The sequence below is a fragment of the Curcuma longa genome, chromosome 20, assembly GCF_044706935.1.
Source record: "Curcuma longa cultivar G26 ecotype Majalengka, Jawa Barat chromosome 20, ITB_CL_G26_1.1, whole genome shotgun sequence".
NCBI classification, from domain to species: Eukaryota; Viridiplantae; Streptophyta; class Magnoliopsida; order Zingiberales; family Zingiberaceae; genus Curcuma; species Curcuma longa.
Genome location: NC_133880.1, coordinates 9,856,870 through 9,873,904, shown reverse-complemented (window position 1 = coordinate 9,873,904; position 17,035 = coordinate 9,856,870). Strand labels below are relative to the sequence as shown.

General features: G+C 34.8%; 1 protein-coding gene across 1 annotated transcript in view; it reads left to right on the top strand.

Moving 5' to 3' along the window:
- Positions 1-1,131: 1,131 nt before the first annotated feature.
- LOC141813524 (tRNA-aminoacylation cofactor ARC1) overlaps positions 1,132-17,035 on the top strand; it is a 30,470-nt gene continuing 14,566 nt past the window's right edge. The window contains exons 1-8 of the mRNA XM_074701492.1: positions 1,132-1,277; positions 1,941-2,045; positions 2,132-2,302; positions 3,166-3,231; positions 5,459-5,524; positions 5,917-6,110; positions 6,171-6,261; positions 6,361-6,429. Coding sequence (XP_074557593.1) covers positions 1,173-1,277; positions 1,941-2,045; positions 2,132-2,302; positions 3,166-3,231; positions 5,459-5,524; positions 5,917-6,110; positions 6,171-6,261; positions 6,361-6,429 — 867 coding nt within the window. The 5' untranslated portion in view covers positions 1,132-1,172. The remainder of the gene's footprint in view (positions 1,278-1,940; positions 2,046-2,131; positions 2,303-3,165; positions 3,232-5,458; positions 5,525-5,916; positions 6,111-6,170; positions 6,262-6,360; positions 6,430-17,035) is intronic.

Below are 17,035 nucleotides of genomic sequence, written 5' to 3'. Positions count from 1 at the left end.
AACCATTATAATCCATAATTAAAACCTCCTCTAAGCCATGCACGTATTTTTATTTTTATTTTGTTAATCTATATATTTAAATTTTCAAATCTATTAATAAAAGTGATTGATCCAATTCTATAAAAATTTTTCATTATCTACTATGATAAATTTGGAGATACGAATGATCGCTCCACAATCAATGTCTCAAGATTTTCATAGGAGGAAATTAATCTACAATGCATCGTAATTATGAATCAACCAATAGATGACTTGTAGAAGTTTCTTGCCATTGCACAGTAGTGACGATGGTAAGGGGGGGAGGGGGCATACATAGATCTTTATTGGAACTCGAAGTGATTCGATTGTATAGGAAATGAGTGGATGCTATTAGTACTTGCAGCCTAGATGAACCGGACCAGTTGTTTTTAGTGATGTAAATGAATTGAATATTAATGAATAACTTTGATATTTGACTTGGTAAGAACTTATTTATGTTCATTAAATACATATAAAATCAATTAAATAAATAAGTTTGAATAATTTGTTAAATTAAACAAATAAACTTGAACACATATGTGTTCAGTTTGTTAATGTTTGTGAACAATATTCGTGAATAACATTCAGAAACAATATTTATTAATAACATTTATTAATAATATTTATAAATCATATTGAGTAATAAAATTTTTATCAACATGTTAAATAAAAAAAAAATTTAAAATAAATAAATAAATTTATATTATCCAACTCAATAATCAATCAAATAAATTTAAAATATAAAAATTTTAAATAAAAATGAATTATGAGTTTGATAATATTTAATCGAACTAAATTTAAATCAAACTCAAATTTAAATCAAATTAAAGTCAAATTTGAATAAGTTTAGATTTATAAAAAAATTAAGTTAAATTTAAATAATTATTTTAAAATTTTAATTTTTTTCTAAAAAATAGAATCCATGATTTTTGCATTGATCTTATCAAATACTTTAAAATTATCATAAAATTTGATTCGGGTCGGCTTGTTTTCGCCCCAGCTGTTTTGCTCGCCGGTTCACCGTGCCGTGTGTTTTTCCGGTTCGAACCTTCCATGCGAAAGGTTAAACCCACCACGCCTGTGAAACACAAGGCTTCTCGCTTCGCTCGCTATAGTCTAAAAGGGAAGACCCCTTGCGGCGATCGAGAGTAGCGATGGCGGCAGGAACGGCGTCGAAGGTTTCGGACGATTTCGGGATCTATTCAGATCGAAACAAAGCTATGGCTTTTGCTCTCTTCAAGCGCCTCTCTCTCGATCCGGTAATCTCACAGTTGCATCGTCACTAGGGTTTTTTTTTTTTTGCTTCCCTTCATTTGTCTCTTAAGGAAAAACGAAGCTTCACTCTCATTCAGACTTTTTATTTTGGCATATGCGTGTGGCTAGGCTGGATATTTGGTAGAATGATAACGAAATTTGTTGCCTTTCAGTTCACATTTAGTACAAAATTCTTCTTAATTATCTAAGTTTATTCCACTATCTGAATTTGAAAATGACGCATATTGTTTTGTTTTTCGTTTTGATTATCATAAAATTTGAAAATGTTTGTGTATTTCCTTTTTTTATAATCGTATATTTTGATATTGTAGTAATGACTTATTTTACTGGCATAGCTGACACTTGATCTTCATGCAACTTTTCATTATATTCTTACAGACTGGAAGGGTTTTCTAATGTGTTTATTTACATCTTTGGAAAATTTAAGTTCCGCTTGTTGTATGTTCTTTTCTAAGAGGCTAAAAAGGAAAATGATGTCTACCGGTCTATATCTTGTATGTCAATAGGAAAAAAAAAGATCTTAATAATAGAAGTTGAAAGTTTTGTTCAACAGTTTATTATTGTGGAACATCTCTGTAGGAATGATATAGCGTACATGCAATTCTGATAGGTAGGATATGAGAGCTAATATTATTCTAATTTTACAGAACAAGTACTCTAGTGGAAGTATTGAAAGCTCTGATATTACAAGCCTATTCTCAAACATTTTGCATTTATCAGACCATCAGGTTCCTTTGTCAAATGAGCAGGAGGTGAAGATAGAACTTAGTTGTTCTGTAAACTATCTTCGTTTCATTTCCACTAATTTTATCATCATTTTTTTTAAATTTTGATTTAGATAATGAAGTGGGTTACATTTGCAAGTAGCTTTCCCAATGATGGTGATGCATGCCTTCCAGCACTTGAACATCTGAATGAGGATCTGAACCTCAAGTCTGTTTTATTAGGCAATGGACTTAAACCATCAGAAGCTGACATAGTTGTGTTTTCAGCAGTTCATTCTTGTGTGGTATGTATTACGTAAAGTCTACTAGAAGTGTTTTTTTCTTGGTTTTGTTTACATATTGTTGCGACACACTGCCAGGGTAAAGAAAAACACTTGTGCTATTGTTATCATTGTGACACACCGAAGAGCAATACTAGTTTTATTTTAATTATATGCACATTAGTGTCTTTCTTATAATTATCTTGTGTGTAGGTGGATCATTGCTGCCTATGCTCCTGCAACAAAGTTGGTTTGTTTTTAGTTAACAAGCTACTTTTCATAGTCTAGACAAACTGTTTGCACTGGATTGCAATGCTCCATATATCGCCCTTCCGCTACTCTTTCCAGACCTAGCTAGACATCATGAGTGCAGGACATCTGGAACTAATTAGAAATGAACCTCAGTATTCTTGAGTTTTTTGGGATTGGGGGCAAGAACACAAATCTTTTTTAAAGAGATAAAAGAGAGACTTGTTTGAAATATATACTTGACAACCCATCACTCTATCCCTCAACACCACTATTTGAAAGTGACAACATACATAGCAATACACTCTTTCTATACCAGTAGTTTAACCAAAACAATACTAGTTTACTACTGCTTGAAGTCAACTCCACTACTTGCTCATCAAGATAGCTACACTTGCCATGTGTAGCAAAAAACAATATTCATGTTTGTATACCATCTAATTGATGATATTTAATGCCATCAGATATATTACTCTTATAAACATTATCCTTCTTACTTTATTTGTTACATACAAGTACATAACCATTTTTCTGTTGCTTTTTGAGTTCTCAGACTCGTTAAGCTTGAAGAATGCAAAAACTTATCTCATTCTAATATTCTTCTTTCATTCTACTTATTTGGGAATATTTTTTGTTAGAGTCATCTTGATAACACGGCTGTGCAAAAATTCCCTAATGTGATTAGGTGGATGGACTATATTCAGGTACTAATTTGAGATAGCATGCCATTTTTTGTGCTCTATGTTTCTGAACATTATAGATGTAATCTGATTGGCAATTTACACACTACATATTTTATGTGCACTAACGAGTGCTAACCTGTTGTATAAAGTTGATTTCATTTGATTCATTCATATTAATGCATACTGTTAAGTGTTAACATTGTCAATATAACGGATAGTGACCTTTTACTGCTTAATGCACATGGCTTCAAAAGTATTTGTACTTACATAATATTGTTCACATTATTAGAATGCTTAAATGCAAACTTTTATAATCTCTTCGTAATCTGACAATTGTCCAAGTTGCTTATACAAAGCTTGTAACACATCTAGTAATATGCTAAGAATTGCAGAGTATCGTTGGTTATTCTATCACATATATGAAATTGACCTTATTGAGCTCAATAGGTTGATGTTTTGTTTCCTTCTCGTCATGATTACAGTTATTTTATGGAGATCTGTTTCTGTTATTCTTGTGCTGCATTACTAGCTTAGTAACAAGTAATCTTATTAAAATTTTGAAGATTTTTTTGTCAATTGCTTATTTATTTATTTATCACATAACAGATATTGAATTTTTTGGATGATTTTTGAATAGAAGTTATTAAATAGTGTTTTCTCTTTACCAAAATCTTATTTTATCCTGCTCATAGTTAATTTTCTAAATTGTATTGTTACCTTTTTAATATATGTACATGGGCCATCATGTTGTTCCTATATCTTGCCCACAGCTCAGATCCAACAGATTAAGATGCTTGTTTAGTAAAAAAAAGTGTTCCATCTAGTAGTTAAGTTATATCGGATTATGATGAATTCATTTCAATAATTGCACGCCACAATATTTAATACTTCGGTCATCTAAGTTGCATGGATACGGATACGGGTATCGTATCAAATACGATACGGATACGGCGATACGACAAATTTTGAAATTATAAGATACGATACAGCTAGGATACGATGTGTGTGTAATATTAAAAATTAACACAAATAGTAAATTTCCAGTTTCCAGTTTCCAGAAAACAGGAAAAACATTAAGGGGCTGTGGCGAGTAGTAAATTCACAAAAGGGCATGAACAAGCATGAACAAGCAGTAAATTCACAGAATATGGAACAAAATCGTAGAGGAAAAGGAAAAGAAAAATAGAAAGAAGAAAGAAAAATAGAACGAAAAATAGAAAGAATGAATGTTGATAATATACTTGCGGGCTATGGAGCTTGGGCGGCACTGTGACGGCGAGTGAAGAGGTCGGGCTGTGGCGCTTGGCGAGTGGCTGCTGCAGCGAGACGGTGAGGCGGCGAGCTTTTGATGGAGACAGAGGTGAAGTCATGTGATGAAGAAGGAAGAAGAAGCCAAGAAGCAGGAAGAGACGCGTGAGGGAGAGACTGTCGCCGACATGTGAGGGAGAGACTGCGCGTGAGGTGGGGCGCGTGAGGGAGAGACTGCGCGTGAGGTGGGGCTAGGGTTAAGGGAAAATAAAAGATTTAATGAGTTATTAAGTTTTTAACATTTCTAAATTAACCCTCCAAAGTTTAATGTTTTCGATTTAGCCTCCAAAAGTTTTAATTTTTTGCAATTTCAACCAAACGTATCGGAAAAACGTATCCTTCCCGTGTCCAAGGCGTATCCCTCTCGTATCCAAGGCGTATCCGATTAGTCAAATCTACAGAAAGTCAACGATACCATTTTTCGCGTATCCGACACGCGTATCGGCGTATCGTATCCGTATCGTATATCCGTATCGGTATCCGATACTTCAAAAAAAAAATTGCACAGAGTATCCGTGCTACATAGTTATGACCAGATGAATTTTGAGCTGGATTTTTCAATTGTGAACTTGAACACTTTTTGAGTATGAGGTAACTAACTTGTATCTGATCTTGCTTATTCGGTGTCTTTTCTTTTTTTTCCCCCTCCCATTTGGTACATTCCAACAAACCTTACATGTCCTAGCTAGAAGTTGTCATTCTAGTCACCATTTATCTAAACTTTGATAGCTTCTAATGGCTGAAATTGGTTGTGTAGATTAGATGGAATTGTCTTTACATATGATACCACACGAATATTTCACAAGAATATTAGATGGAATTGTCTTTACTTAGTTATTTTGTTTGGTCAATAATAAGTGATCTGTAATATTTCCAAGTTAACTAATAATTAGTCTGGAGCTGTGTTTTTCAACATCATATTCCATTTCTGTATATGCAGGACAAGGAAGATTTTGGTGGTGTATTTGCAAAAATCATGGTTGACAAGCCAGAATTCATACCTATTGTAAGTATACTTTACCTTGCCGTTGATTTGCTCACATTAGTTGGTCCTTTTAATTTGTTCTAGGGCTACAATCCTCAAAGATGAGGTTTCTGGCTTTGTTTCCAATCTTTCCTCGTGGTTGGCATCTACATTGCTGTACTACTGCTCTTTGATATTTTTATTTACACTATTCCTGACTAACCTTGATTTTTTTTTAATCTTATAGCTATATATTTTTCCTTTAGTGTTAATTATTTTAGTTACTACAATGTCTAACGTTAGGTGACTGACATATTTTAGTACCTAATGAACATGAATTTCTTTTGATTGTTTCATTTTCTGTTCTAGTTTGCATTTATTTTTCCCCTGTAAAATTCGAGCCTGAACTTGGTCATCATCTGCTTGGACTTAAGGAAATTGCAAAGAAAAAGAATTCTGGTGATAATAAAGCTAATGGACCTTCAGGAAAAGATAGTGGGGCAAATGAGAAGAAAAAGAAAACACTAGAGAAGGAGACAGCTGAGAAGGATGCAGAATCCAATATAAGTATTCTGAACATACAAATTGCTATCATTCGAAAGGCATCAAAGCACCCTTCAGCCGATAGGTAGTTTTGTTATTGAAGTTTCTAGTGTTGAATACTTGATAAAATTTAACCCTATTACAGTTTGTTGGTGGAGGAGATTGATTTGGGAGATGGTAACTTGCGTCAAGTAGTTAGTGGTCTTGCAAAATTTTACAGCCCGGAAGACCTAGTAGTAAGTGAATCTCAATGGAAAATAATTTTTAATTCTCCAGTGCAGGTCTTATTTTTTTTTTCCAATTTATTGTATTTATACCTCAAATTGACAATTCAGAACCGAAGAGTAGTGCTGGTGACAAACGTGAAGCCAGGAAAGCTACGTGATATCATGTCTGCTGGATTGGTAATTTTCCGTGCTTTTATATCCAGTTGAAGTTAGGTTTAATCAGACCATTTTAGTCCATTTTGATCTTGTTATCTCAGTTGTCGTGTTCCATAATTTTCCTTATAATCAATTATTGAGTAGTGCCTTGCTTCCTGTTATAGTTATTAGCAGATAATTTATTATGCGACAGATTTCACAACATTCTTAAAGGCATTTTTGCCATGTGGGTATTGATTAATTGTGAAAATATTATTTTGTCACATATGTGCTGCAAAAGGATACATTTAGGTTCATTCTTCCTGGTTCTCTAATTTACTTTATTTGTATTAACATGTGCCAACATTTCTTAGCACCATTTGAATGTTCTTTCTTTGGTTTGTTATGTTATTCAATTTATCTATGAGATTAGTTGTCTTTCCCCAAGTGACTTATTCTTGACTGTGCACAATTCTATCGTGAGCCCTTCTTCTTAAAGCTGGATAGCACTCACAATACATGTTCAAATAGCTTTATTATCAGATGAGTGTCTCACAAACACAATAAACCTAGAATCATAATGTACAAAACTGTAGAATCATATCAAAGTCAATAGCAAATGCGAAGCAAACCATTGAAAAGTTGAAAGTGACTTGCAAAACTCCAATTCCGATAGTAGTGAGTTTCTCAGATCAATATTAATACTAGGTCGCAGAACGGCTTACCTTCAGCTAATTTGGGGATGAGAATAAGGTAAAGAATGTCTGTAATAGTGTAATATTGGTAGGAGAGTCTCCTATTAGGGATCAAAGAATAAAAATAATAACAAATGAATAAAGGTGACTGCAATGCATCATCTCCCCCTCTATCAATTGCCAGATAAGTATAAAACTCTCCGTCTTGTATCTTTATATTCCCCTATATTTATGGATGCATGCTTGGCATATGAAGTTGGGTGGAATTTTAGGGTCTCTCATAGTTAATAAACTTAACTGTTGCTTAACTGTAACATCTCCAATTATGCAGTCTTCTTCTGTTAGGCAATACTTAACCATCATAGTTCACACTATCTTCAAGATCCTGTGGTCATAAGTTTAAGTATTAACAAATACAATAACCTCCACACACCCCCCTATCCTTGATCTCATGTGAATCTCAGTTAGGCACACGAGGCTCTAACCATCAAATGCCCTGCATTATACTTAAGTCACATGGTACCCTAGTTTGTCATGAGCCATAGTCATCAATGCCCAAAGAGCACTCTAATCACTAGGCTAGAAGCTATCAGATGAGTCCAAGCTGCATGTAACCAGCCCCAACAAACTTGAACTAGTTTTGTGCACTACTTGAACAAATATGCTAAAGATTACATGTTAAGGTAATGTTCCGTATATGACATGTTAATTCTAGCAACATTGTAATAGTAGAAATCTCAAAACATGCATCATTATTAGCATAAAACATGCTACAGAATATGCATCATCCTCAACAATATAAATGACAACAGTAAACATGCAATATCAAAATAATCAAGATACTTAAAAGATGTCTCAACATAAATGGGGAACATGATAAAGAAGAGCATGTTTTACATGTATTGACAAATGGTAAACAGGATAATGAAACCAACGTATACTGGAAATAACACAAGCAAACGAGCCAAAAAGGATAAAAGAGCCTTCACCTAGTTTGGGTCTCAACCAGAGCATCTACAAGCTGTTACTCCCGAATGTGATGTCCTCATAGGTTTTACCAAAAGGGATTAATCACATTGGGCCACCTATTCACTGGTAGGCTGCTGTTAAGCTCCCTCAGGAGCTTCTCGGCAATTGGGTGCCTCTGCTCTTTTGTTTTATGTGGCTTTAGCTTGACCGCCTCACTATAAATAGATTGTTGGCAGTGGCGAATTAGCTTGCCTTCTATTTCATTTCGATGTAGTCGCTTAGAGGATTTTTATAATGGTAATATGATTTAAAAGTTATCATTGATATAATAGGCTTAGAGTGATTGACTTGCCTAACTACTTCAATGAATCACTTCACGAATTTAAACAATGGCCCATTGCATAGTTATAAAAATTTGATCCAATTGATGGTTGGATTTGGAAAAATAGAACCTGATATCTCTCTAGGCCGGTTAGTTCATAGATTGGATGCCCAAAAAAGGGTAAAATATGGGTCTGATCAGCCTTGGTGAAAATCATGTCAATTTGTCATATGACTTGAATACCAAAAATGTGATACCTGAATTAATATTTATTGACAAAATCAATACATTTCTTATTTAACTTATGGATCTAGGTTGGTCCAACCAATGAACTTGGTGTAGTCAATGTCTAGGTCGACATGTGATTCAATCAATTGGCCCACTAGTTAGAACATTGAACTAGTTACTTAGAACTTAATTGGTTTAATTTTTTATATGGGTTTTATAGCTATGGTTCATTGTGCCTTTATCAGAGTGCCATTTGAATCTTCACTTTGGGCTTTTTTCAATTACTCCCTACAAAGTTGACTTTAAAATCTTGACACATTTTGTCAAAGGAACCAATGCCGTTGAGGAGTAGCCTGAAATGATTAGTGTACTACTCCTAAGTAGTTAGGAAGACTTGGAACATAGGGGAATACATGCAAAAGTATTCGCGTAGAGGCTTGCACGTGTTCTAATCGGTAATTACTTTTGTAGTAAGCATCTATCCTGGGTATTTGGAATCCTCTCGGTATTAATTGTTTCTAGATTTCAAGGATGAAGAGTGTTTTGACTAGCCAAATGCAAACTCATAGGCTTTATTTCCTTTTTTTTTGGATAATTAAAATTTTATAGCACGAGTTAAGAGTACAAAATCGATCTTTAGGGTCTACTCTCGTCTGACGAAGCATCAGATCAGAGTAAATACCCAATGACCAATATACATGAAGTTGTACACACTTGAAGATCCTCTCAATGTCTAACTATCCCTCATCAAAGAAACTTCTATTTCGATCCCTCCATACAAAATGAATCATAGATGACAAGGTGACATTAGGTAGAATAACGATTATCCTGCAGACTGAAGGGAGAGAGAGATTGTGGAGAAAATAAGAAGAGAAATTGACAAACAAAGAGAAACCATTGCTGTCTCTAGGTTTTTTGTCGAAAAAGGAAATTTTATTCAATAATCAAAAGTGCTCCAGAAACAACTAAACATGCGTATAAACAAAATCCTAATTTACAAAAGTCAAAAATACTCTCAAATTCTACAAATAGAAAATTACTACAAATAGTAAAAAATATGTTTGGAGCCTCTGAAAAGATACTAAATGATGTCTAATGGGTTTGAAAATGATCAGTTACGGGTAAACCTCTTAACGAATATAGATCTCTGAAAGAGCTTCGATTAGAAATTTACCGTATCTTGTTCTAATACTCGAGTCAAAAGTTATAACTCGTTGAAGTTCGACTTCTTTTGCTTTAGCTGCATCAATTGCTTCGAGTTGAAAAGAACTCGTCCTCGAGTTCATAGAAGTATCATCAGCATCCACTGAACAAGGATTCAAGTGCTTCATATTAAAGACATCAGAAATCTTCAAGTGATTAGGAAGGCGCAACTTATATGCATTGTCATTGATCTTCTGTAGTATCTCACACAGTCTAATTTTTCGATCTTTAAGTTTATTATACTTGTCAACAAGGAAACAATCACGAGTCAATACAACCTCAACATAATCACCAACATCAAAAAACACACAATGACTGTCAACTTGAGTCTTGTACTTGGTATTGCTCATGAATAGCCAGTTTCATTTGCTCATGAATGTTCCAAAGATGATATGCCATCTCATCTGCTTTAGGATTGAATCGTCCTATATGTGGGGCAAGGGTCAAATCTATTAAAAGGACTCAAATCCGTGGTCTTGTTTGTTGATATGTTATAGACAAATTCTACTTGAGGTAACATTAAATTCCACTTCTTCGGGTTAGCTTCTGTTAGATACCTCAGAAGATTACCCAAACTCCAATTCACCACCTCAGTCTGACCATCTGTTTGTTGATCTATTATAGATAAATTCTACTTGAGGTAATGCTAAAGTTCAAATGTGTTCCTAGTTTCCCTTGTAAGCTCTTTCAGAAATGATTGATGAACTTGGTATCACGATTTGAAGTCATGGATCGAGGAACGTTATGTAAATGCACGATCTCCTTGAAGTAAAGATAAGCAATTCAGACAACATCCATAGTCTTCCTACCAATTACAAAATGTGCCATCGTAGAAAACGTATCAACCATAATTTGAATAGAATCCGAGGTTCGTTGGATGCGGGGTAAACAATACAAAATCTATGCTGACGTCAAATCAAGGAGCTTCAGGAACAAGGGAGTGTATAATCTTGCATTGGTGAGAATCTGCTTAGACCATTGGCAGTGACCATTATGTACATCCTAGAAGATCCTTCCAAATGAAGGCAGTTGTGTATATGTCAGCGAAAGCCTTAAAGTCTGCAACTTTGGTACTCACGGTGATAAGTAATGAAGAGCAACGACTCAGGACATCTGCGACATGGTTCAGGCTCCTTGCTTGCTGTCTTGTGTAAAAATGAACCTGCAAATAAGCCATCCACTTGACATGTCGCCTACTCAGCTTGTGTTGACCATTGATGTACTTCAAGACTTTGTGATTAGTAAATATAATGAACTCCTTCTGTACTAAGTAGTGTCCCCAATACTTCAAGGACTGAACATTGGTATAAAACTCCAAGTTGTAGGTAGAATAATTCTTCTGGGACTCGGACAACTTCTCATTAAAGAAAGCAACTGGACGCCCAGACTGATTTAGAACACCCCCTATACCAATGTCGGATGCATTATAATTGACCTCGAATACTTTGTCAAAATCAGAAAGTGTCAGAATTGGTGCCTTGGTCATTTTCTGCTTGACCAGTTGAAAGCTAACCTTTGTTTCTTCAGACCACTTGAAATCACATCCCTTGAGACATTCGGTGATGAGAGCCATCAGAGTGTTAAAATTTCTGATGAACCGGCGGTAAAAAGAAGCCAATCCATGGAAACTTCTCACATCGTGTGAGGTTTTTGGCTAAGGCCATTCTAAGATTGCGTATATCTTTAATTGAACTGTGTGGACACCATCAGTAGACACAATAAAGCTCAGAAAAGTTATCGATGTAGTAAAAAAAACAATACTTGTTAATAAACAAACGCTCCATTTTCAGTCTTTCAAAAACAGCACGGAGGTGATCAAAGTTCGATGTCTATATTGGACTGTAGATGAGAATGCCATCAAAGTAAACCACCATAAACTTTCCCATAAAAGGTCGTAAAATTTGATGCATAAACCTCATGAATGTGCTAGGCGCATTTGGCAATCCAAAAGGCATGACCTCCACTCGTATAACCCATGTTGTGTTTTAAATGTTGTCTTCCATTCATCAACATGCCTTATTATGATTTGGTGGTATCTTCTTTTAAGGTCAATTTTTGAGAAGATCCTAAAGCCGGATAGTTAATCAAACATGTCATCCAAGCGGAGAATTGGAAATATGTTCTTCATCGTAATCTTGTTGATGGCTCGGCCGTCAACATATACGCCACGAACCATCCTTCTTTGGCACTAATAGGGCAGGAACTGTACATGAGCTTATGCTCTCACGGATATAATCCTTTTCCAATAATTCTACCATTTGTTGTTGCAATTCTTTAGTCTCCTTGGAACTGAGGCGATATGCTAATTGATTAGGCAAACTTACCCCGAAACAAGATCAATTTGATGTTGTATATCTCTCATAGGTGGTAGTCCAAGAGGAAAATTCTTTGATATCAAATCCGCAAAGTTCACTAGCGCTGCTATACTTTGGCCAATAAATCAACATCTATTGTTATGACATTGCTCTGGCAAGACAGCAAAGCATAAACCCCGTCCCTATGCTCCATCTCATCTAAAAACCTAGATATAGAAAGTAGATTAGTAATTTTGGCTACCAGAATTGGAGTGGTTCCTTCCCGCCGTGGCACCGACACAATCTTCTTCCCTTTGATATAAAGGGTGTAAATATTCTTTCATCTATCGTAGATAACACTGCGATCATACTACCAAGGTCGTCTCAAAAATACATGACATACATCCATAGTCACCATATCACATCAAACATTATCAAAATATTTGCTACCAATTGAAAAAGATACTAGGTATCGCCTGTCTACTGTTATCTCACTGTCTTTATTCAGCTACGATAACTTATATGACTTTGGATGACAGTCCATCGTCAACTGTAATTTCTAGGCAGCCTTCTTGGATACTATTCTCACAACTGCCGCTGTCGATTATCTTGTAGATTTTATTTGTAACAGTGCAGGTAGTGTGAAAAATATTTGTTCTTAACCAATTATTCCCCAAATCGCCTTTGGGAGCTAGGAGACTCTTGCGAACAACCAATGTCTTATGACCATCATCGTAAAACACCTCGTCAGCTTGATCATCATCGTACACCGGTTCGCCAATTGCCTCATTCTCATCTTCCACATCTTCTTCGATCAATAAATTTTTACCTTTTTGATTAGCAGGAGCAGGTTTCCTACATTCGTTTGCCTTGTGTTCCTGTTCACCATAACAATAACACTTGATAGGGGTTTTAGAATTTACCTATGGTGGCTGTTGTTGTAAAGGATGTGAATCCGGAGGGCGAACTGATCGACTATTTTGGTCGTCTCTAACTACTGATTTTCGGTTCTTCTATTTTTTAACAGTTAGTGCATGTTGGAAGGTCTCTGAAACCGTCCACAACGAATGAAGACTGAGGACATCTTGCAAGGGCTGATGCAATCCTCCTAAGTATCGTGCCCCCATTTGTTCCTTTGTCTTAGATAAATCATTCCTGACAATCAATTGGTAGAATTCCTCTATATAATTGTCGATCGATCTCGCACCCTGCCTCAACATGTGAAGTCGAAATAAAGCTTGGGTGTAGCCGAAAGGAAGGAAGTGATCCCTCATCTGTTTCTTCATTTCTCTTAGTTATTTTGGTCTAGCCCTGTTGGTCTCATGAACGTCGCAACTGCTCCCATCACGTTGATCCTCGACCCTTAAGTTTGATGACAATGAGCTTCACTTTCATCTGATATGGAACTTCCTTATATTCAAAAATCTGCTCCACTTCGTTGATCCAATCAACAAAACCCTCTGTTTGCAACGTACTAGAAAATTTGAGCAGATCAACTCGAAATTCGAGCAGTCTCCGAAATTCGAAGGTCTCCATAAGACTCCTCTCCACCACAGTGTTCTCGGTATGTAACACAATGGTGATATGGGTTCTTGAAAGTAGACTCAGATTCACAATCTTCAAAATTCCGCGTCGTTAGACGCTGAGTTAATTCTGCGACTTATCTTTGTAAGTCCTTAATCATCATAACGTTCTAAATGCTATGATCACAGTGTTCGTCTTCCCCAATCGAAGCTTGTTTGTTGTGACCATGACCATGACCACGACGACATTTCATTAGATTTGATGAGCTCTAATACCAATTGATACCGGACAGAATAATGATTATTCTGCGGACTAAAGGGAGAGGAATTGTGGAGAAAACAAGACAAGAAATCAACAAACAAAGAGAAACCGCCGAGGTCTAAGTTTTTTGTCGAAAATGAAAATTTTATTCAATAATCAAAAGTGCTCCAAAAACAATTAAACATGTGTATAAATAATAGACCATAAAAATAGGAAACTATTATAAATAGTAAAATATATGTTCGGAGCCTTCGAAAAGACACTAAACGATGTTTGATGGGCACGAAAATGGTCGGTTACGAGTAAACCCCATAATGAATATAGATAAAGAGCTCTGATTAGAAATTGATTGCATCTCGTTCTGATATTCGAGTCAAAAGTTATGGTCTATTGAAATTCGATTCCTCTTGCGTCAGTCCTACATCACAAGGCAAGATGGCGAGCCTTTGTCAGCATCTAGCTCCCACGGTAATGCCTTCCGAAGACCTTCAACATTCATTGGTAGGTGGATATCTTCGGTCGCATATAGAGTCATTCTCTGATCCTCCACCATAATCCCGTAATAGGAGGGCACCTGAAGAATAGGTGCTCCTGTGTCTCCAACACCTGGCTATTGAAAGTGCATTGTTGATCCTTTAAGTAATCTTTGTCTCTGGTGGGGAGATGCCTTTATACCAACATCCAGAAGGTGATTGCATGATTTGGCTGTAGGTAGGTCTTCCAGACTATCCGGGCCTAGCTTTTTAGGACTAGGATGCCTAAAAAAGTCATATGCCCGTGCTATCCCTCTGTCTTGATCAAACCAGTCTGCTAGCCTCTGTCCAACAACCTTTAAGGACCCAGCAGCCAATAATATAAGATGGTGTATTTGTAGCAATCGCTTGATTAGAGGGAAATCCAAGTGGGTTGCTGCCTATGTCCATACATTAGCTCGCCTCAAGCAGGTAGTGGAAAACCAATGATAGAAAGCAGCCTCCCACGTGTTATGTTATTAACTCCAGCCAGATAAATATTTGACTTTAGTCTATTCACTTAAAGTTTCGTTGTCGCCCCAAACTCCTATAAATAAGAAGATAATATGCCGACCGAGTCAGTATCTCCCATGCAAAAAAGAAGTAAATCATCTGCATATGCTAAGTGTGCTAATCTGAGATGGGCACACTAAGGGTGGAAACTAGACCCGATTATTGTTTAGAATTGACGGTTCGACGAGACGGTTCGGAATTGTCGGCTCAGAATCGTTGGCTCGATGATTCTTGGCAGGTCGACCCTTAACCTTAACTGTCCTAGTGGTTACGGTTCAGAACTGCCAATTCATGGTTCGGTTTACGGTTCACCATAGTTCAATATTATTATATTAAAAAAATTTGAAATTGTAAATTCATAAAAATCAAAAAGAGCTTGCACTTATTTAAGTTTACCCTTTTACCTTAAGAAGTGAAATTGCTATTCACTTCCGTTTCTCGTTCCTATAGTATTCGTTTCTTCAGTATCAAATTCTTCGACTTCATTATTTGAAAGTTGCATTCCTTGGATTCTTTTTTCGGCTCTGGTTCAATCATCGAGTAATGCTTAGACTTCTAACGAGTTGGGAGATAGTCGATTGTCATTCATCCAATATGTTATTGACAACACTGAGCGTCTCTTCCACAACAAATGTTGATATTGGACAAATTAAAATTTCTTTGGTGATCATGGGCAAGACAGGAAAGGTTTGAGCCTTTTGTGACCACTACTTTAGGATATCGAAATCCGCTTTGCTATCTGCTTCATTAAAATCAAAAGAAGTTATAAAATAATTCTCAAGTTCCTGTATGGAACTTTAGGATCCTCATGGACATTTCATTTGTTCTTTTAATGAAAGTTGTGCTTTTGTAAGTTTTAAATTACTACTACTAGTATATTTGTGTTTCAGAAATATTAGTTTATATTTCATATTTTATAGTATATTTTTTATAAATATCATTTAAATAATTTTTAATATTATATACAATATTATTAAGATCAGGTGAAAAAGAATCTTTAAATGGATTTAAAGCGTTGTAATATAAAACTAACATTTTTTGTAAAATTTTTAATTTATATCTAGGGTGCAAATGCAATTAAATAAATTTCAGGAATAAGAAAAAACTATTTTCCCATTTCACTTTCATTGCGAATACATAAGTAGATAAAAATTCATTGTTAATATTTTCATTTAAAACTAATACTACATTACAAAAATTCATTAAAATTAAATGAGAAGTATAGTAAAAAAAATTGAAAAGTTGTTCGGTTGCATGATTAAATACTTTTAAAATTTCATAAATACTATTATAAATATTTCATTGGTGTGAAAATAAATATATATTAGTATTATTAATAGTTTGTGTAAAAAATGAACATAATAATTCTCTATATTGAAATAAATCTTATAACAATTGATATGTTGAATTCCAACATATTGGTATATCATGTGGAAATTTTTTAGCTCTCATTCCATTAGTTTTACAAAATCTACTCTATTGTTTCATTATAGATGGATGTGACCATAAATAGGAAATAACCATTTTAATTGGTTTAATATGATTTTCTAAAATTTTAAAACCATCTTGAACACATAAATTTAAAATATGACATATGCAACGAATATGAAAAAATAAGCCACAAATAATAGGTTGACATATAAATTTTACTTCTTTAATATTAGAGGTATTAGTACTAGTATTATTAAATGATATTGAAAATATTTTATGAATTAATCCATTTTCTTCTAAAATTAAACATGTAAGATATTGTGAGTAGTTTGAGATTTATCAAAAACTCTATAAGCTAATAATTTTTTTTGGATATTCCAGGAGTTATCGATCAAATGATAAGTCACATCCATATACGAATGTGTTTGCCAATGATCACTCCAAATATCGAAACATAAAAAGACTTTATTATTTAATTTATTAAATTCTCCAATTAAAATTTTTTCCTTGTTTTACTAATTTTTTAATTATATGTGTAAGTGTAGTTCTAGGAACATGTTTAATAGATGGATTAAGAGATTCTTTAAAAAATCATCAAAAGTACATTTAAATTCAAAATTAAATGAAAGATGTTCTACGGAAACAAATCTAGCTAATGATTCTCATAATTTATTAGAATATAAAAATAAACTAGAA